This window comes from Antechinus flavipes, chromosome 2, assembly GCF_016432865.1.
Source record: "Antechinus flavipes isolate AdamAnt ecotype Samford, QLD, Australia chromosome 2, AdamAnt_v2, whole genome shotgun sequence".
NCBI lineage: Eukaryota > Metazoa > Chordata > Mammalia > Dasyuromorphia > Dasyuridae > Antechinus > Antechinus flavipes.
The window spans coordinates 330,204,170-330,227,219 of record NC_067399.1 but is presented as its reverse complement, the minus strand read 5'-3'; the positions used below and the strand labels follow the sequence as shown (position 1 = coordinate 330,227,219).

The following is a 23,050-nucleotide window of genomic DNA, read 5'->3' as shown; positions in this document are numbered from 1 at the left end:
GCAATTCTTGCTTCCTAAATGCTGAAAGGAATGAGGACACTTCCGGTATATAATTACTTAAAAACTTATCTTTTGTTTCAAAAGAGGGTATTTCCCTTTCCTCTCCCAAATAAAGTAAATCAAGCATCATCTCATATTGGGAAAAGTCCCAGATCACTTCTGGAGACAACAATTCTAATTCTTTAACAAAGCAATAAGCAAACATTTGGTCCAAGGTAATTAAGTCTCTAATATAGTAATTCATTTCTTAAGAATCTGAATCATTCTTTCCACTTTCCCTGAAGAGGGATGCCCAGGTATATGGAGTTGACCCTCAATTTGCAATCCCTCCTCATTATTTCTTATAAAACCTTAGAAGTATATGTTCTATTAGACTCCATGGTCTCTCTACCCATCTATCTATCTATCTATCTATCTATCTATCTATCTATCTATCTATCTATATGTTTTAACAACTCTAACTTTTTATTGACAGAACCCATGCCTGGGTAATTTTTTACAACATTATCCCTTGCACTCACTTCTGTTCCGACTTTTCCCCTCCCTCCCTCCACCCCCTCCCCCAGATGGCAAGTAGTCCTTTACATGTTGAATAGGTTACAGTATATCCTAGATACAATCTATGTGTGCAGAACTGAACAGTTCTCTTGTTGCACAGGAAGAATTGGATTCAGAAGGTAAAAATAACCCGGGAACAAAAACAAAAATGCAAACAGTTTATATTCATTTCCCAGTGTTCTTTCTTCGTCTGCCCATCTATATTTAGGTACAATTTGTTTCAATGTTATTTCTCTAACCCCTTAATGCAGCAGAGATCAGGGGAAAGCTTCCACTCATCCTATCAAATGGTCCATTTTAACCAGTATATAACTCACTTTTCCCACTGTTGTCATTTTAGTAAAATCTAACTTGAATACTCTGGAGCCAGGTTCCCCACTTTTGGAGGAACAACTCATCAATACCTTCTTATTTATCTTTAGACATTTTACACACACCTTTCAGATATTTGTTTTGCATATCCCTATACACTAGATTTTCTTGCTTTGCTGATACGGGGCTGAGGCTGGGACCAAGGCTACAGTGGCACAACCTGCACCAAGACTGCAGGCTGGACTCCCACTCTAGTATCACAATCTTTTCTGCTGACATTCCAAATTACCTTCAGCCAGAAAATGTTCTACTCAGCTTTTTGAGGGTTCTGATGCTATAAAATCTCTTCAGTCATTACCCAAAGAAATTTGAAATGGCTTGGGGGAAAGATTAGGTGAGCCCCTGCCATCTTGGCTTTGCCTTTCCAAATTTTCTTGCTTAATCACTCCAATGAATTGCCTAATAAAAAGACACCACACAACCTAGTTATTTTAACATTCTCCTTCCATCAGATAATTTGCAATATCCTTCAGGTTTTTAAAAATTGCTCCAATATCTTCCAACCCTTTTCTCCTTCCTTTTCTGAACCTGGAAAGGATCAAATATCTGTAAAGGTAAACTGTTTGCTACCAGAGTTTTTAAAGTAGCAGTGAACTGCTTTCCTATTTTCCAAGAGTTCCCCAAATTCCCACATTATTTCTTTCATCGTTTCCTTTCTATTTTTCTTTCTTATTCTGATCCAATACTTTCCTGCTTTTTTTAATATCTTCATTACACTGAATGTATTTCATTTCCTTTTCTATCCCATTCACTCATCCTTGCAGCAAGGAATGGGGGTAGTGAGGCTTGGGGGGGGGAGAAAGAGAGAGAGAGAGAGAAAGAGAGAGAGAGAGAGAAAGAGAGAGAGAGAAAGAGATGAGAGAGAGATAGAGAGAGGGAGAGGGATGAGAGAGAGACTTTTCCTTCAAAATCTTATCTTATCAATTGCTTACTGAACCAATCTTTCTTGCTTTTAAGCTAACTTTAAAAAAAATTTTTTTAAGGAAGAAAGCAAGACAAAGTTTAAGATTCAGAATATAGTTAATATCTAAATAAGTTTGGATCAAATTTCACTAAATTTATACCACATGTCCAGCATATTAACAAAATTTTAACATCCAACTCATACAATTTTTACAAATTGCCCAATGTACAATTTAGAAAACAACATGGTACCTTAAATATATTTCATCTAAGTAGGAGATACAAACATATGATCTCTTTCGATAAATTACCGAGAACTTTGTTTTAATACCCCTTTTTATTTTATTTTTAAACAATTACAACTTTTTATTGACAGAACCCATGCCTGGGTAATTTTTTTTACAACATTATCCCTTGTACTCACTTCTGTTCTGACTTTTCCCCTCCCTCCTTCCACCCCCTCCCCAAGATAGCAAGCAGTCCTATACATGTTAAATATGTCACAGTTAAATATGTACCCTAGATACAATATATGTGTGCAGAACCGAATAGTTCTCTTGTTGCACAGGGAGAATTGGATTCAGAAAGTAAAAATAACCCGAAAAGAAAAACAAAAATACAAATAGTTTCCATTCATTTCCCAGTGTTCTTTCTTTAAGTGTAGCTGCTTCTGTCCATCATTGATCAATTGAAACTAAGTTAGATCTTCTCTTTGTCGAAGAAATCCGCTTCCATCAGAATACATCCTCATACAGTATCATTGTTGAAGTATACAATGATCTCCTGGTTCTGCTCATTTCACTCAGCATCAGTTCATGTAAGTCTCACCAAGCCTCTCTGTATTCATCTTGCTGGTCATTTCTTACAGAACAATAATATTCCATAACATTCATATACCACAATTTACCCAGCCATTCTCCAATTGATGGGCATCCACTCAGTTTCCAGTTACTAGCCACTACAAACAGGGCTGCCACAAACATTTTGGCACATACAGGTCCCTTTCCCTTCTTTAGTATCCCTTTGGGGTATAAGCCCAGTAGAAACACTGCTGGATCAAAGGGTATGCACAGTTTGATAACTTTTTGGGCCTAATTCCAGATTGCTCTCCAGAATGGTTGGATTTGTTCACAACTCCACCAACAATGCATCAGTGTCCCAGTTTTCCAAGCATCCCCTCCAACATTCATCATTATTTTTTCCTGTTATCTTAGCCAATCTGACAGGTGTGTAGTGGTATCTCAGAATTGTCTTAATTTGCATTTCTTTGATCAATAGTGTTAATACCCCTTTTTAAACTTAAATACAAATCAAATATAGATTTAAATTTCTAGTAACAATACTTCAATATTAATGCACACATATTTCTAAAATCTTATTCCCAAATGCATTAATTGAAAGTAATTCTAATCATATATCATTTAAATTTAAACACACAGATTTAGATCATGTTTTTGGAAGAAAACTTCTTTTCCCTCTCACAAATTTCACCATTCTAGATTCCCCAAATCATTACAATAGTTCCTTTCTCCCATTCAAAATTTGCATTGTTCCTTAACCATGTGATAGGGAAGAGGAAAACATTTTATTTGCCTAGATTTTCTTTTTTTTTTAATTTTTTGGGTGTAGTTTATTTATTTATTTATTTATTCATTCATTCATTTATTTATTTTTAATAATTTTTTTATTGATAGAACGCATGCCAGGGTAATTTTTACAGCATTATCCCTTGCATTCATTTCTGTTCCCATTTTACCCCTCCCTCCCTCCACCCCTTCCCCGAGATGGCAAGCAGTCCTTTACATGTTGAATGGGTTGCAGTATATCCTAGATACAATATATGTGTGCAGAACCAAACAGTTTTCTTGTTGCACAGGGAGAATTGGATTCAGAAGGTATAAATAACCCGGGAGGAAAAACATAAATGCAAGCAGTTCATATTCATTTCCAGTGTTCTTTCTCTGGGTGTAGCTGCTTCTGTCCATCTTTGATCAATTAAGGCTCTCTTTATCTAAGAGATCCACTTCCATTAGAATACATCCTCAAACAGTATCATTGTTGAGGTATATAATGATCTCCTGGTTCTGCTCTTTTCACTTAGCATCAGTTCATGTAAGTCTCGCCAGTCCTCTCTGTATTCATCCTGCTGGTCGTTCCTTACAGAACAATAATACTCCATAACATTCATATACCACAATTTACTCAACCATTCTCCAATTGATGAACATCCTTTCATTTTCCAGCTTCTAGCCACTACAAACAGGGCTGCCACAAACATTTTGGCACTATTTGCCTAGATTTTCAAAGCTTCATAGGGATAGATCACACTTTTACAAGATAAGCACATTTAAATCCCAAATGGCCAGACCTTTTCCTTTATAATTCAGTTGACTGAAACATAGAAGACAATACATAGGCTCTCTCTGTCTCTGTCTCTGTTTTTCTTCCCTCTCCCCCTCCCTCTCTCTCTCTCTTCTTCTCTCTCCTCGTCTGTCTCCTCTCTCTCTCTCCCTTCTGTCTCTCTCCATCTCTCTTTCTGTCTCTGTTTGTCTGTCTGTCTGTCTCTCTGTCTCACACACACACACACACACACATACCTGCTTTTAAATATTTGCTTAAGTTCCCTATGAAAAGGGCTATGAGGAGAGGAAATAACTGGTGGTTCTAAATCAATCAAGCTGTGGTTCTCGGCCCCTCTTGGGGCCCAGGTGAGGAGGGGTGTTCTGGAGCTGCAGTCATGGGAACAATTGCCAGTTGGGGGAACATACAAATTGTCCCACAGTTGGCAACCACAAGGCGACTTACTCACTCTCCTCAGTATCAAAAGGCAACTTTGAATTTACATATAGATTCAATCATTGGCCCATCCAGTGCTCAGGAGAACCGTATTTTGGCCAGAAGACATTTCCTTGAGTAGGGTGCTTGCCCCCCCCCAAATTATCTTTTTCTTTTTGTACTTCCCTATAAATTTTGGTACTTCATCCTAATTATTCCTAAAGGGCTATCTCCTGGACACTAGATAGGTTTTTAGAAACAGCTATTTCAGATTGTTTCTTTCCCATGATTGTTCCCTATGATGGAGGACTCACCTGATCTTAAGGGGAAATAGGAGCACTTTTATGTACTCAAACTGTTTAATCTCCTAACCCCCAAAGGGAAACTCAAATCTTAGAAACTCAAAACATTTATTGTTTTCCAACCCCAGAGGGAAATGGAAGCAGTCTTATAGACTCCAATTGCTTAGAGTTCCCCCTCCCCCACCTTGCCACATTTCTTGCCTACAGGGGTTGTGTGCAAAATTTACCTGATTCTAAACTCTTCTCCACTGGCTTAACTCCTGAGCCAAATTAATCCTCTATCTTCCCTAGCCCTGATACAGAGCTGTTTATTTTCATTTCTGCTTCCTCTGAGTGTCTTCCTGTGGGAATTTACCTCGTCAAAGCGAGAGTTCCCAAGCCAAGTCCAAGGACCACCAGAGAACTCTCTGGAGGGCACTTGCCCAAGGATTCTGTATGGGAGAGACCCCTCACAAACAGGAAACAACCAGGATGAGCTCCCAAAGCTGTGTGGGACAGCATCCTTTACCCAAATTAAAATCAGAGACTCTCGAGGTAAAAAGCAAAAAGGATTTATTATAATCTGGCCAGAAAGGACAGCTCCCACAACAGCAATGTCGATATGAGTGCAAAGCACAAGTTGGCAAACACAGGATTATATAGACCCTAATGCAAATGCCCCCTCCCTTCTGACCTTTTCTGCCATTGACTATGGGAATTCAGGCTTACATCCTAACTCAGAAATCTACCGAGAGACAAAGAATACTAACCAATTACACACTCTTTACCATATTAGGAACTTAATGCTAATTGTGATGAAAAGGACAGGTGGAACAGGAGGGTGAACTCCTATGGCCTTTGGCTTTAGCACCTATTAGGGCATAGGTCAAGGCCATTCTTATGAGGCGTCTTCAGTTTATCCCATTCAATACTTCCTATACTACTAATTCTCCTCTTTTCTAAGGAATATAGCTTTAGCTTTTGAATAATTTCTTTAACTCAGAATATTTTAACATTTTACCAGGTAATTGACCTATTAACTTTTGGTTGTTTGTTTTTAAATACTTTTTGTCTACTAATAGAAAAATGGTTTTCATAACTTATCACATGTGCCTGAGCTGGCTTGTTATTATAGAGTAAATTTGTCAGCAAGAGGCCTAAGGACATAATTTAAGTAATTTTTCTTTTAGGAGCCAAATTTAAGCTATCATTAGCATTTATTCTAAAATTTTCCCCCTTTTTCTTTCACAACATGACAAATATGGAAATGTTTAAAATATCTGTACATGTATAACATATCAGATTGCTTGCTGTCTTGAAGACGGGAGAGTAAAAGAGGAATGAAAAAATTTGGAACTCAAAATGTTACAAAAATGAATGTTGAAAACTATCTCTACATGTAACTAGAAAAACAAAATAGTATTGAGAAAAAAAAAAAGATTGGAGAGCTTTAAGGTCCTTTATTTTATTTATTTAAGGTCCTGCATTTGTCATCCTGGAATCTATTTAATAGCTTTTCATTTGTTCTTTTTGTGTTCAGCTTCTGTCTTTTCAATTTGTCCTTTATAAGCAGGGCTTTTAAAACTTTTTCCATTTGTGACCCCTTTTTGCCCGAGAAATTTTATTTGACCTCAGGTACACAAAATAGGTGTGCAAATCAAACATTTACTAATGAACCATAATTTTATGACCCACATTCAGTCATAAGACCCCATATGGGGTGACCCATATTTTAAGAAGCTGAACTTCTGCCCATAACCATCCCAATTTTCTACTTGAAAATAAAAGTTCATCAGCTGAAAGTGATCTCTCTTCACGAACTTGCTTGCATCTCTTTTAAAAACAGAAAGCAAAATTAAATATATAAATTATGAATAAACATAATTCTAAAAGGCTAAAACTATACAGGGATGGAAAGTCTATTGAGGAAAATAATGATTTGAACTGTTTTATTTGAGTAACTTGAGATTCCTGTTTTGTTTTTGTTTTTTGGGGGGAAGGCAACAGGGTTTAAGTGAGTTGCCCAGAGTCACACTAGCTAGCTAGAATGTGGTAAGTGTCTGAATCCTGATTTGAATTTGGGTCCGCTTGACTTCAGGGCCAGTGCTCTATCATTGTGCCTTCTAAATGCTCTGAGAAGATTATTTACAATAGTTCAAAATAAGCCATAAATGATCATAGAATAAGAGTCAGAGAATTTTAGGGCTACAAACAAGGAAAATCTCTTGCTCAAAAATCATTCTTGTTCAAGTTTTCCCTTTTATAAAGGTGGCAAATGAGAACCAAAGAAATTTAGTGGCTTGAATAAGATATCCACAGCTGGTTCCTAACAGTCTCATGACTGTCTGAGGTGTTCTTTCAACTATCATATTCCATTTCTCTCCAACACCAGAGAATGCTACAGGATGTGAATCCAAAATAAAAGATGAAGTGTTTTTAACTGATACAATGTATTCTTCTTCTAGCACAGAAATACTAGTTAAAAAACTTAAGGTTTCATTAAGAAGCTGAGAACCAAGTTTTAAGAAAAATTTATCCCATCCCCTTTATTTTTCATTTTCCTCTTTAAAACACTATTTCTAATTTTGTAGATATTCCTGTACCAGAATAAAACACACTTGTTCTCTTTCGAATTTACCAAAAAGGTTCTTTATCAAGGATGAAAAATATTTTATTAAATGACAGCCTAAAGCTTTCATTTAAAAACATGTAAAAATACAGCAAAACATTAACATTAAACAAAATATGAAGTAACAAAATATCAAAATTTTATTTTAAATAAAATGTGTATGTACAATTTGGTCACCTACTATAGGGTCCATTATCATTTAGAAACACTGATACAGATATAGCTGTAGCTTGCTGAGAAATGCAAGTTACCTGTCATATTTAAGAAAGGATTAAAAAAGTTCATTATATAATCTAGTAGAAAGTTGTTATTGTAGAAAAAAAAAAGCTAGTTTCATCATATTCCAATAAGACTACCAGAGTCCACATATCACACATTTTAGATAAATCATTCCAAATTCCAAAGTAATGGGCTAATGAAACTCTTATCATTTCTATGGGCAAAGGATTAACTTCATGCAGCTTATTTTTTCTCAGATGATTTTCTAAAAATTTCCAATGAAGCTACAGAAATCTAAACATCATGCTGCTTCTAAGATTTAAATATTAAAAGATTTCTTTGACATTAAAATTACAAATTCAAAAAGGAGTTTTAGATCAAAGGCACATGGAGAGGTGTAGAAGAATAAACTGGATATCCCAGAGGTGGATCTGCTGCTTGTACAGTAAGATTTCTTAAAAGTACTGGATGAGCTTGTATACTGTATCGTTCTTCATCATCATTAGTGGCATAGAGCAGTTCCCATGAAAGATTAGCCCACTGCCCTCTGACAGCTTCAGCATTTAATTTCCCAACTTGGACCAACAATTCCTGAAGAGTAAGGATTCTCCCAGTGTATACTCCCTTTAAAGAAAAGGAAAAAATGAGGGAAAAATCAACATATTTAATGTTGAAAATTAATTACATATACAAGTATACATACAATAAACATATTCAAAAAAAGTACACATCAAATTTTCTACTTTGAATCAAAGAATCTCAAAGTCAGAAAGGAACTCTGTGACAATCTAATCTAGATTAACCCATTTTTGAACATGAATTCCCACTATAACATACTAATCAGGTAGTCATCTGGCCTTTGCTTATTTTATTTTACGTTTTATTGACATTTTTTCCCCTTGAAAACTGTCACTCCAACCTCTCTTCACATACTGAATCTTTTCTTGGAACAATTAAAAGAAATAATCAAAAACATGGTGATTCCACACCAGTGGTGTATATAATATTCTAGTTGTCCTTTGCCTTGCCTTTATTTCCTAAAAGGAAAAATATATTTCAAGAAGTATTCTTGAGGATCTTCAATGGTATTGCAATTACCCAGAATTCAACTGAAAGTCACATTGGGTAGTTTGTGACTTAAGGGAATGTTACTGTGAGCACTTAGAAATTAACAACTTAACCATATATATCTGAGCTGGCTTGTTATCCCAGAGTTAATTTGTCAGCAAAAGGCATAAATACATAATTCAAATAATTTTTCTTTTAGTAGCCAAATTTAAACTAGCATTAGCATAGATTCTAAAACATTTATTTATGGCAGACATCTTTAAACTTATTTTAAGCAGTGAGAATTTAATAGGTTAAACTTTAATAGTTTTAAGAATATGAGTTACATCAATCTACATGTCAGAATCCAAACAAGTATTCTGTTAAGTGTTTAGTTCATTTTCACATTAATATATCAGAAATGAGTAAAAATTCCTTCTACCTATGCAGATTCTAACTCATCCTGAACTGGTAGTGTTAAAGAGGTCTCACTGCCTCTCTAGCTCACTATTAACGTATGTTATTAACAATTAATTCCTTCCACAGGCCCTTTCTCTGATACTTTACTGTGTCACCGAGACCACCATTTGCTTTGCTAATGGATCATAAATTTGGGCAGTTCTATCAAGCTGGAAAAGTTTTGAGAACAGACTTAGAAACAAAATGCATACAAGCTTCTGGCTAAGTTTGAGGAAACTCTTAAGTTAATCACTAGATACTGAGGCTCCATTCCCTCTTGCCACCCTACCCCCATTCCTGGCCATCCTATAAGAATAACTCAGGAAGATTATCAAGTAAGATGTGGAGAAGGTGATATATGATTTCTATGGAGGAAGATTTTTTTAAACAAATAACAATGAGTATTTCTATAATTCTTAACACTTTACAAAATCACATCGTCACTAACTCTGAGGTAAGGAATACAAGGTATTTTGGTTAACCTAAGTACTTGGTTAAAACCTTTAACACTACTTCTAAATAATTAACTTGATTGTCCCTTCAACTTCCATCATAATCCCACTACTTCCTTTCAATCTAGCCCCAACCTCTTCTCCTTTCTTAAATCCTACTACCTACTAATGCACTGAAGTCAATTTGCTTTATTTTTATTGATCATTTTACCTTTTGCCTTGCCTTGCCAACTATTTTCTCTTTTTCCTTCTTGAGATTCTATTTTCCATTCATATTCTACTCCCTAATCTACCTTCCCTTAGAAAGTGAGTTTCTTGATAGTTCAAGATTATTTTACTTATTATATTCGTATCCCTAGCACAGTGTCTGTGTACTTTGTAGTAGATGCTTAACTAAGTAGTAGATTAACTAATGTAGTAGATAACATTTGTTATGTTAAACATGTGCAGCTCTTCTATACATAAGTTTCACAGTTATCAAGCTGCACAAGAAAAATCAGATCAAAAAGGAAAAAAAAAACAAGAAAGAAAATAAAATGCAAGCTAACAATAACAAAAACAGTGAAAATGCTATCTTGTCATCCACACTAAGTCCCCACAGATCTCTCTCAGGATTCAGATGGATCTCTCCATCACAAGAACCATCTCATTGTTTAGAAGAAACATATTCATTAGAATTAATCAACAATTAAATATAAAATGGCCTTCTGGTTCTGTTCATTTCACTTAGCATCATTTCATGTAGGTCTCTCCAGGCCCAAATCATCCTGCTGCTACAAATATTTTTGCACACATAGGTCAATTCTCCCAACCCCTTTTTTTAATCTCTTTGGGATACAAGCCCAGTAGAAACATTGCTATCAAAGGGTATGCACAGCTTGATAGGCCTTTGGGCACAGTTCCAAATTGCTCTCCAGAATGGTTGGATCAGTTCACAACTCTACCAACAATGTATTAATGTCCCAGTTTTCCTACGTCCCCTCCAACATTTGTCATTATCTTTTAATTCACTTATCTTAGTCAATCTGAGATGTGTGGTAGTATTACAAAAGTCTTAATTTACATTTCTCTGATCAATAGTGATTTAGAGCACCTTTTCATATCACTGGAAATGGTTTAAATTTCTTCCTCTGAAAATTGGCTGTTCATATCCTTTGGCTTGAATTCTTATAAATTTGATTCAATTCTTTATATATTTTAGAAATGAGGCCTTTATTGGAACCCTTAAATGTACATTTCCCCACCCACCTACCCCGCCCCCGGCAGTTTAGTGCTTCCCTTCTAATCTTGTCTGCATTGATTTTGTTTGTACAAAAACTTTTTAACAATATAATCAAAATTATCTATTTTGTATTCAATAATGTACTTTAGTTTTTCTTTGGCCACTAATTCTTTACTTCTCCACTAATCTGAGAGGTAAACTATCCTTTTTTCTAATTTGCTTATGATATCTTTCTTTATGTCTAAATCATGAACCCATTTTGACCTGGTATAGGGTATTAGCTGTGGGTCAATGCCTACTTTCTGCCATATTAATTTCCAATTCTCTCTCTCTCTCTCTTTTTTTTTTTTTTTTTTTTTTGCTGAGGCAATTGAGGTTAAGTGACTTGCCCAGGATCACACAGCTAGGAAGTATTAAGTGTCTGAGTCCAAATTTGAACTCAGGTCCTCCTGACTTCAGGGCTGGTGCTCTATCCATTGCGCCACCTAGCTGCCCCTTCTCAGAAGTTTTTATTCCAAAAAGTTCTTATTGAAAAAGCTGTCATGTTTGGTTTTGTCAAACACTAGATTACTAAAATCTCAAATTGACTTTGCTTGCTTTGATGATTTGCTACTTTAATGTAGTTGTAGGTCTTGTAAGGCAAGGTCACCTTCATTTGTAATTTTTTTCATTAATTCCCTTGAAATTCTTGACCTTTTGTTCTTCCAGATGAAATGTGTTATTATTGTTTCTAGCTCTGTAAAATAATTTCTTGGAAGTTTGATTGGTATGGCACTGAATAAGTAGATTAATTTAAGTAGTACTGTCATTTTTATTATTTTAGGTTGGCCCACCTATGAGCATTTGATATTTTTCCAACTGATTAGGTCTGACTTTGTGTGGAAAGTGTTTTGTAATTGTGTTCATTAATTCCTGACTTTGCCTTGGCAGATAAAACTCCTAAATATTTTATATTATCTACATAGTTATTTTGAATGGAATTTCTCTTTGTATCAGTGCTATTGGAGTTTGTTGGTAATACATAAAAATATTGATGATTTATGTGGTTTTATTTTGTATCCTGCAACTTTGTAAAAGTTGTGAATTTTTTCTAATAGTTTTTTTAGTTGATTCTCTAGAATTCTCTAAGAATACTATCATATCATCTGCAAAGAATCATAATTTCATTTCCTCATTATCTATTCCAATTCCTTTAATCTCTTTTTCTTCTCTTACTGCCAAAGCTAGCATTTCTAATATAATATTAATAGTAATGTTGATAGTAGGCAATTTGTTTCACCCCTGATCTTACTGGGAATAGTTCTAGTTTATCTCCATTATATATTATGCTTGCTGATGGTTTTAAATAGATACTACTGATCATTTTAAGAAAAACTCCATTTATTCCTATACTCTCCAATGTTTTTAATAGGAATGGGTGTTGGATTTTATCAAATGAATATGACAAATCTATCTAAAACATTAATTATAATATTTGAAATCACTGATTCTTGGGGTGAACCTTGACTTAAGCAACAAAAATATTTTTGAAATTTTGGCTCTTACCATATTAGGATCATGCCCCAGAGAAAAAAGATATGGCTTTTCATGTAAAACTGCTTCTTGCCATTCTTCATCAGATACTAAACCAATATACCAGTCATGTTCATATTCCTCTAGGTAGCTAGACAAATCTTTGAAGTCCTCTATTGGACCTAAACTTGCTTTGTCAAGCATAAGCTTAAAGGCATACCTGAAAAATATAGAATCAAAAGTCTTTTTGTATATTTTTGATTAATCTTATCAATAAAATGAATTTAGTTTAATACTTCAGGGGCTACAATGGAATTACATTTCATGCAAACAGATTAGAGAGAATTTATTGAAATTATCTGTGGTTGAAAAGACAAAACCCACATTAGGCCATATGAAAAAAAAGTTTTCATACAACCCAAAATGTAAGTACAAATTAAATGTAATTTTAACAAAGGAACCAGAACATTTAAGCACTTTTAACTAGAGGATTTTTTTTTCAATTCCATTACTATTAATGCTAATCAATCATCATTGATATGGATATACCTACCAACAATGCATATTTTTAAAAATTTTATCTCTTTGTTACATTTTAAGTTCTGAACTATCTCCTACACTCCTTTTTCACTCCACACTAGAGAAGATCATCATTTCACAATACACATACACACCCACACATACAAACACACAATCATACAATAAATACTTCTATTTTTTAGTTCTCTCTCTGGAGATGGATAGTATCTTCCTTCACAGATCCTCTGTAACTGATCTGAGTATTTATAATACTTAGAATAACTTAGGTGTTCAATTATTCTTCAAACAATATTGCTGTTACTATATATATTATAGGTGTTCAATTATTCTTCAAACAATATTGCTGTTACTATATATATTATTCTATTGCTTCTGCTTGTTCACTTTTTTTCCCATGCAAGTCTTTCCATGTTTTTCTAAAATCAACCTACTCATCATTTTTATGATTTCAATATTTCATCATTCCACAACTGATGGGCATTTCCTCAATTTCCAGTTCTTTGCCAGATATCTTAGAATATTTATTTATTTTTTATTTTTCCCAGATCAACTTGGGAAATAGGCCTTAAAGTGGTATTGCTGTTTCAAAGAGTATATACATTAAAAAAAAAAACCTACTCTTCAGGCATAATTCAAGGTTGCTCTCCAAAATTGTTGGATCAATTTACAATACCATTAACTGTGCACAAAGTTCCAATTTTTCATGTCCCTTCCAATATTTGTCATTTTTTCCTATTATTTTAGTCAATCTGATAGGTGTGATAATGTCTGAAAGTTGTTTTAATTTATATTTCTCTAACCAATAATGATTTACAATATTTTTTCATATGACTACAAAGCTGTAGCTTTGATTCTTTATTGACAAATTTCATGTCCTTTGACCATTTATCAATTGTGGAATGACTAACATTTTTACAAATTTGACAAAGTTCTCTACACACCTGAGATGAGAGATCTTTATGTTAGAAACTGGAAATAAAATATTTCTCCCAGTTTTGTTTTCCTTATAATCTTGGCTACATTGGTTTTATTTATATAAAACATTTTCAATTGAACATAATCAAAATTATCCCTTTTTTACATTACAATGCTGTTTACTTAGCTTTTCACAAAGTCTTCTCCTACTCATAATGATAGGTGGTATGATCTATGTTTTTCTAATTTACTTATATCTTTCTTTATATCTAGGTCACTTACCCATTACCCTTTATATCTAGGTCATAAGATATTGACCTTATCTTGGTAGTGGTATAAGAAATTGGTCTATATGCAAATTTCTGCCAGACTGTTTTCCAGTTTTTCCAACAATTTTTATCAAATAGTGAATTCTTATCCACAAGCTTAAAATCTTTATACTTGTTAAACACAAGATTACTATAGTAACTTACTATTGTCTATTGTATGTTTACTCTGTTCCACTGATCTACTTTTCTATTTCTTAGTACCAGAGACTTTTTATAATTAAATCTCCCTCACTTACATTTTTTATTATTCTTCAATATTTTGACTTTTTATTTTTCCAAATGAATTTTGTTATTATTTTTTCTAGCATTTTTGGTAATTTTATGGAATGGTGCTGAATTAAGATTAGTATAGGTAGAAGTTTATTTTTATTATATTGGCTCTGTTCACCCATGAACAATGAATATTTCTCCAATTATTTAAATCTGATTTTATTTGTATAAAAAGCATTTTATAATTATTCTTAAGACTTTCTGAGTTGGTCTTGGCAGGTATACCCACTTTTATTTATTCTTTAGGTTCATTCCTAAGTCTTCTATGTATACTTTATTAAATGTTAACATTCTTAACAATTACAGATGTTTTCATATTTAAATATAGTTTGACTTTATTCAAGTGGTAGATAGATAACAAAATAGCTCCTAACAGATCATTCTTGGCTCTTAAAATCCCACTTTTTTTTTTCCTGAGGCAACTGAGGTTAAGGGACTTGCCCAGGGTTACATAGCTAGGAACTATTAAATGTCTGAGGCCATATTTGAACTCAAGTCCTCCTGACTTCAGGACTGGTGCTCTATCCACTGCACCACCTAGCTGCCCCTAAAATACCACTTTTAACACTGCCCATACTATAATTACTGTCTTTGTCCTCTCATATAAATATACCACAGGGAATATATTCAATGTGATGGTTTGGGGCCTTCCTTGAGTTCTTTTAACATTGTACACATACAATTAAGGAGTCATAGGTTGTCTGCAGGGCAATTAATTAGCACAGTGGATAAAATGTTGGGTCTGGAGTCAGGAAGACTCAGGAAGACCTGAGTTCAAATATGGCTCAGGTAATTTACTAGTTGTGTGAGACTAGGCAAATCACTTATCCCTATTTGCCTTTCTCAAATGTAAACATTTTAAAGAAAAGGAAATTGCACACTACTCTAGAATCTTTCCCAAGAAAACTCCAAATGGAGTCATGAAGAGTCAAGACACAATTGAAAAACAATTAAATAACAACAGGCGGTCCATAAGTTTTCTATAACTCTTGCTTTGTGACTAGCCTCTTTTTTTTCTGGTTATATATTTATGTAATGATATTCTTTACATAATTTCTTTCATTCATTTTTTCTTTCCATTTTATTTTTGTTGTTAACAAATGTCAAATAAAATGAACATGTCCATATATAGTATAGAAAAGGATTTCATATGAAAATGTGAGTACCCATGATGTAGAGCTTACTCTTCAAAGCATAAAAATAATTTCTATTTATTTATTATTTTAAATTTTAATTTATTATTATTTAAATAAAATTTTATTGATATATTTTCTTTTTTAAACATAATCATAATTTAGTATCTCTTTTAAAAATTTAAAAAGCATAAAAAGATCAATATATGGAAACAGTTTTAAAATATATGTAACATGTAAGACTTTGATGTGAAAAGCTTATGATCTGCTATTCTCCTGAATTTTTCTTTATAGTATCATCCATTTGCTATGTATTATGGAACATCGCTTCAGGTTTTGATCTAAGCTTAATTTCTACCAGACTGCTTTCCTAAAAAATAGTACTTTTTGTTTGATAACAGAAAATTCTAATCTAAATAATTTGCATTTTCTAGTTTATTGAAAACTAGATTGTTGAATTCTACCATTTATGTTACTTCTTTCTCTAGTCTGCTCCATGGACTTACCTCTCTATTTTTTAACCAGTATCAGATAATTTTGCTTCATTCATATATAGTCTGAGGTCTAGAAGGGCTATTCCCCTTTTATCCCTATATCTTTTTATTAATTTTCTTTGATGATCCCTGATTTCTCCACATGAATTTTGTTATTATTGAATCAAGTTCTATAAAGTATTCTTGTGAGAATTTCACTGGTATAGCCATAAAATTTAAGATTAACTTTATTAACATTTAACAGTACTGTCATTTTAAATATATTAGCATGACTCAGACATAAGCAGTGAATATTATTCTACTCCAGTTATTTTTTTAAATAACACTTTGAAAATAGAATTTTCTAGGTAAACTTATATCAACAGGAAATATGGAGTCTTATTTGTTCTTTAACATTCTTTCCCCTTATCCTTATTACCATTGTTTCAGTTAACAGTAGAGAGTGAGAATCCTTACTTTATTTATTATCGTATTTAATGGAAAAATTTCTAGTGTAATCCTATAGCAAATGATGTTTGCTTTTGATTTTAGACAACTATTTTTGTGATATTAAAAAAAGATTCCTCTTCTATGGCTATACTTTAGTGTTTTTTATTGCTATTAGCATAAGTAAATATCATACTTTCTCATAATTTTCTGTCTATTGAAATAATCATGCGGCTCTGGATGTTTTTGCTTTTAATATGCATAATTATATGATTGGCCAATTCATGGATCAGAGTTCTTTCAAGTCTTTCAAGATTTGTTTTTCTTTATAGAACTGTTATTACTGTATTAACTGTTCTTTTGATTATGCTTTATGTATAGTCTTTCCTGTTTTACCCCTCATTTGTAATGTGTTAAAGTGTGCTTACATTTACCATGCATCTCTATATTCCACTGATCAACATTATCTTAAATATTTCCTATGTGCCTGGCACTGTTAATGTTTTTAAATATTAATATCTAAACTACTAAAATACTAATACTTTTAAGAGCCAAGAATGATCTGTTAAAAGCTATTTTGTTATCTATTTGTTCTTCACAACAACTCTACAAGATAGATCCTGTTATTATCCCCATTTTATGATGGAGGAAAATGAGGCTGGCAGAGGTTAAGTGACTTGCCTAGGGTCCCACAGCTAATATCTAAAGCCAAATTTGAACTCAATCTGACTCCAGGTCCAGCATTCTATCCACTAAACCACCATCTGCCTCTTGAACTGAGAGTACTAACTTGGCTTGCCCACCTCTTCCTATACAATTCTACATCCAACTCACTGTCAAATCTGCAGTGTCTGTCCAAGGCATATTAATGACTGACACACTTTATAGCTTGTCCATTGAATTGCATGTTACATGTCAACAGGTATTCTTCATCCACTTGAATTTTCTTGTATTGATAGTTGATCCATGTTACCAAAGCTCAAGCACATGCCCTTCCTTTCCTCTAACAATCAGCAAACTCTAAAAGTGGACAGTGATTTATAAAGTTAGTAGCAATGACATTACTTGGCAGCTTTGCTTAAATCTTTTTAAGAAATGTATTTCTTAGGAATTTGGGGGTGTTTAGTTAAACCAAAAAATTAAAAACTTATTTATCTGCAACATAAATAGAATTAAAAAAATACTGGGCTACTTGCCAAATACAACATGTCAGAATAGGACTTCAAGGAAGGTTACTATTAATACTTAAATTATTTCTTACCTGAATGCTTTCAATGCTTGCTGGAACAGTTCTGGTTTTTCAGTTAGCCAGTCCAAACCAAGAGACCAATTAATGCCACTATTGTAAGCTCTAAATATGTGGCTAGGGCTAGGGACCACACTATCTATTCCAAAAAAACTAAAATAACAAGACATCACTGCATGAATATATAAGTCTTTCAAAACTTCATCCTTTGTTATGTCTTCAAGTATATTAGAAAGATTTTCTTCTGGATGAAAAGATTCCAATTGACTTAAAACAAACTTGTACCAGTCTTCTGGAAATAACTGCTTCATCTCATTAATTCTGGATTTGGGCAAGCAACTAGACCTCCATTCTTCTGGTATACTTAACAGCTCTGAATGAGAACAACGAAATTCCAACAGAGGAATGTGTGTCGTCTCTTCTTGCTTTCCTTTGTCAACAGCGGGAAGGCCCAATGCAACTGCTTTACATAGTTTATCTTCTGAAATTGTCTCTCTTGAATCTGTACTCCGAGATTCTACTGATCCTGGAATAGGTAAAGCTGTATGTGGCAAAACTTTCAATTGCCCATTTTCTTTTTTGTCTTTTTTGGTGGTAGACTCATCATCAAAAACGTCATTATCAGACCACTCATCAAATGTTTCTAAATTTAAACTATCTGAATCATTGGGGTCTTGTGGATATGGTTCAATCAATTCAGGCTGCCTGATTAGAGGTGGCATACCATTATTTCTAGTTTCATCAATTTTCTTCGGTGTTCTGTTTCTTTTATAGCAATGTCGTACAAGTATCCACACAAGTACTTTAATGAGGTCATCTTTAAATGCTTGTAAATGTTCATTAGAATCAATGATACCAGATAAGACATTCCTGGCATCAGAGTACAGTCTCACAGGTACAACAGTACAGGGTGTTAAGATGTTACCAAAATGCTCATTGAGAGGAAGTGCTCTTGTATATTCCTCTTGCTCAAAGGCTGCTTCAAAAACTTCATCAACTCTTCTAGCTTCAACGGTATGGCACGAAGTTTCTTGTAATTCTAATCCCTGAAGGAAGAAACAAAAACTTCTTGAGTGAATTCCATTATTTGCAAAAAGCATTTCCCAATCCCTCTTAATTCTAGTGTCTTCTTTTTATTTTTTCCTATTTATCCTGTATTATAATTTCTTTATTGTGAAGACTGAGTTAGCACCCCGGATGACTTAGAATCAGCTGGAGTCAGGATAAGCAAAAGTCTTTGGTCTTTGTGGGTAGAAATGAATTGGATGGATGCAGGCTCTCCACGACCTTCCTTCTCTTTATCTACCACCAAAATGACTCTGGCTTGTCTTACTCCACCCCCTGGGTCTTGCAACAATTCTCTGTATACACCAAAAGATTGAACTAGCATAGAATAGTGGAAAGGGCCATTTTCCAAACATATGCTAATAGAGTATTGTCCAATCGGTAATTAGCCTTAAGTGCTCAGTTGTCTGACCTAAGTGCATCAACTCAGAATTTCAGCCCTTTACATTTTATATGTATTTTTTTGCCTTTGCTTGTTGTCTCCCCCTTTAGACTGCAGGCTCCTTGAGGGCATGGACTGCCTTTACCCTCTTTTTGTAATCCCCAGGGCCCAGCACATAGTAGACTTTTAATAAAATGTTATTGGTTGTTCATAATTACTTAGCCATAGATATATTTATGTATTCTTCCTTAATAAAAATATCGTACCTGTTCTTAACCAAAAGCTTTATCTTTTAAATTTAGGGGCAACAAGATATGGTAAAACAACATATGGATTTATTTAGAAGATCTCAGATTTGAATCCTAGCTTTGCAATTCAGTACTTGTGTGGCCCTAGGCAAGTCAGTTAATCTCTCAGCTTTAGTTTCTTCACCTATATGTATCTAGGGACACTATGGGCAATCAAAGAGAAATATTAATAAAAATTTTACTTTTATGACAATCATAAAAACTTGGAAGACCACACTTGAAGGATCACAATTATCTTTTTAATAACTTATATATATATTTAAACATTCAAATATTATTTATTACTATTTAAATATAATTTAATTTTAAATATATACATATTTTTATTTAACTATATAGATAACTTCAATTTCTAGACTACTATATTCTAATATTGGAAATCTTTTTTTCTTCAAAACAATCAATGCCCTCTATTAAACATACTGATTTCAAATAGGCTAAGCTAACAAATTACTTGTGTAGGGAAGCTTTTTACTTTGCTATTAAAAAACATATATAGTTGTCTAACTGGCAAAAAAATTAAGGCCAAAGAAATTCTATTTAGAATGGCCTGCTAACATATTACATGATACTTCAATACCATATACTAACTTTACATCAAAGAAGGAAGAATTATTCTAATAGTATGGCATGATTTTCTTATTATTCTTGTTTATGAGGTTGTTAGTGACAGTTTTAATCAGGAACATTTTGAACCTATTGTATTATGTTAAAGAAGCTCATACTATACTGTTTTCCATATACTGTTCACTCTAAGTCTACTTAAGCCAAACAATATTACAGAATTATATTCTGGAGCTGATTGGTTGGACAAGGTCATAGAGAATGGGACTTAGAAAACAGGTGACTATCTATATAGCTTCTTTGCCAACTAATAATCTGATAACACTACACGATATCAATATATATATTTCTCATTTTTAAAATATGTATTTTCAAATTTTAAAAAAAAGCAGATTTATTCCAAGTTGCTATGTATTTAATAGCTACTAAATTGATCACAGAAACATTTTTACATGTAACATGTTAACCAACTCTGGAGAGAAACTTAGTGGTCTGACCTTAATGTTAATACAGCAATAGGTATATCCTCGTTCTAGAATTAGAATCCAGATAAGTCGATCTTGAAAACGACATAAATAATGTGACCCAGGTAAAAGAAGACCTAAAATACGATAGGAAAAGATGAATTATTTTTATGAGCAATTTTGATAGTCATTTTTATTATGGGAGAGTTTTGGAAACTGACTTTTAATTCCTGCTACCCTAGAAAAAATTAGAAATAGAAAATTAAACATTATTAAAAATAGAAAATTAAACCTTATTTTTGTACAAGGCCTTAAAATTAGTTAAAACAGACAAAGCTCAATGAATTAGATTATCAACATGATTTAATTTACCATTATGCTACGTATGAAAGTGTTTTCAAATTTCCAGAGGGAAAAAACAAAACTAGAAGCAAGTATCAAATTTCTACCTTTTACTATATTTTTTATATGCACCCTCTTCTCTCCATTTACATAGTCACAACTCTATTTCAGGTCATCAATACTTCTCACATGAAGTACTAGAATAATCTTCTAACAGTCTTCTAAATCTTTCCCCATTCTTAATCAATCCTCTTAGGGTAACTGCCAGAGTTCTTTTTCTAAAGTGTAGGCCGGATTGTGTCATGCCCTGTTTAGTGAGCTCTAGTGACTCCTGGTTACCTTCATTATGAAATATAAAGTCCTCTATCTGGCATTTACAGCTTTTTATAACCTGAGCTTTTCCTATTTTTCCAGTTCTCTTCTTAAACCTTACTACTGCCCTCCACTTGCCTGCTACCAAAAAGAATACTCTAGCTCCTCAGTACCCTTGGACTGGCTGCCCACTATGACAAGTGTCATAGTGATTTACCCTCACTAGAATGGGGATAATTTTAGCCTTCCTTTTATCTCTAGCACTTGGTAGAGTGCCTGGCACACAAACTCAGAAAATGCTTATTTTCTAATTACTCATACAACCATCACTCAAGAAGCAATCTTATTGCTTCTTGTCTGGCCTATTCCAACACCTGTTAGAACTGGACCCCCTCCATCTTCTTACTCATTGTTACTCCCTTATACACACCTCAAGATCTGGTGACAGAGACTTGCTTCAAGTTTCTCAAATAGAACACTATCTCCTATTCTTGTGCTTTTGCTTCCTTACCTCTATCTCCTGGTTTCCCTGACTTCTTCTAAGACTCATCTCAAGATCCACATTCTGCAGGCCTTCTCTAGTCCTGTCAGTTTTTGATGCAAAAACATTTTTTCCTTTTAGATGACATTCCATCTATTCTGTAAAGATCTTGCTGAATATAGTTACTTACATGTTGTTCTCTCTCCCCTTTTTAAGAATGTATGCTCTAGGATGGCAGGGACTATTTTTTATTTTCTTTGTAGCCCAAACTCTTACCAAAAAGAAAACAATAAATGTTTACCAATGGATGTGCAAACTATTGATAGGGCTAAATCCTGATAAAATTTCAATATAACAGAATTTTAATGAAAATGATATAAAAGATAATTGCATTGGGCTAGAAAATAACAATGTCAATTAATGTTAGAATGAAATGCAAGTCTATAGCACTAGTTAAAAAATAAAATCCCTAAATGCAATTTGGATAAATTGAATGCTTAGTAAATAATCAGTCTTCTATGTTGAGAAAAGACTAAGGAGCTACAGTTTTAAAGTTGTTACAAAAGTAATAAACTTTAAAAAATGATGCATTAAAAGCAAGGCTTTTTGGAAATATGGTAGCATATCACAGGGTACTTCTATATCATTGTGAAAACACTATCTTCCTTAAGCCAAAGTCTTTCAAAGAGTAGTTAAGCAAAAGAAATTGCCCTCTTTTAAAGCAATAAAATTAAAGATAAAAGATAAAAGAATTTCTTTTTATAGTATAAAATCTCTTGAAGTTTGCATATTTGGGGAATATTTCTGAAAAACTAAATATTTTAAATAAATTCAATATTCTCCAATTCATACTTATAAGTCAGCAAGATACTTTCAGAAAAGTTAGCAATTTAGATAATTCATTTTCAATTTTAAAAGTACTTGGCTTGCAAATGAAACAGAATAAAGTATACTTGCTCAGCTATCACTTGACTAGTATATAGAAGCAATTCTTACTTTAAAGACCTACATATTTCTAAATGAAAAAGGAATCTATTTGCTATGGATATAAAGTAATTTTGGTCTAATTTCTGTCTTGCGACAAAAAGTTGAATCTGATAATTTATTATTTGAAAAATATTTCAGAAATCTTAGAAATCTTAGAAATGTAATAGGTGTTTCATTTGACAAACAGTGGAAATAGATGGGGAAGTGGAGCAGGGAGAAGGTCTGGGAAGGGATTCAAGTTGTTGAAATATATGGCATCAGACCACACAGAATTGGAAAGTTCAAGAACAATTATCTATTCCTATTGAGCAAGTGTTCTAAATAGCAATTTCAAATCTCTGTTCTGGGCCTTAATTTCCAAAC

The 23,050-nt window shown here is 33.4% G+C and overlaps 1 protein-coding gene across 2 annotated transcripts in view; it reads right to left on the bottom strand.

Annotated features, from left to right (window-relative positions):
* Positions 1-7,635: 7,635 nt before the first annotated feature.
* PCNX4 (pecanex 4) overlaps positions 7,636-23,050 on the bottom strand; it is a 48,708-nt gene continuing 33,293 nt past the window's right edge. Inside the window, exons 8-11 of one of the 2 annotated variants that reach the window (XM_051977766.1) lie at positions 20,599-20,702; positions 17,798-18,828; positions 12,463-12,649; positions 7,636-8,361 (exon numbers count right to left, since the gene is read on the bottom strand). In XM_051977766.1, the coding sequence (XP_051833726.1) occupies positions 8,110-8,361; positions 12,463-12,649; positions 17,798-18,828; positions 20,599-20,702 (1,574 nt within the window). In that variant the 3' untranslated portion in view covers positions 7,636-8,109. Of the gene's footprint in view, positions 8,362-12,462; positions 12,650-17,355; positions 17,557-17,797; positions 18,829-20,598; positions 20,703-23,050 lie in introns of those variants that run through there. The other variant, XM_051977767.1, reaches the window with a different exon arrangement.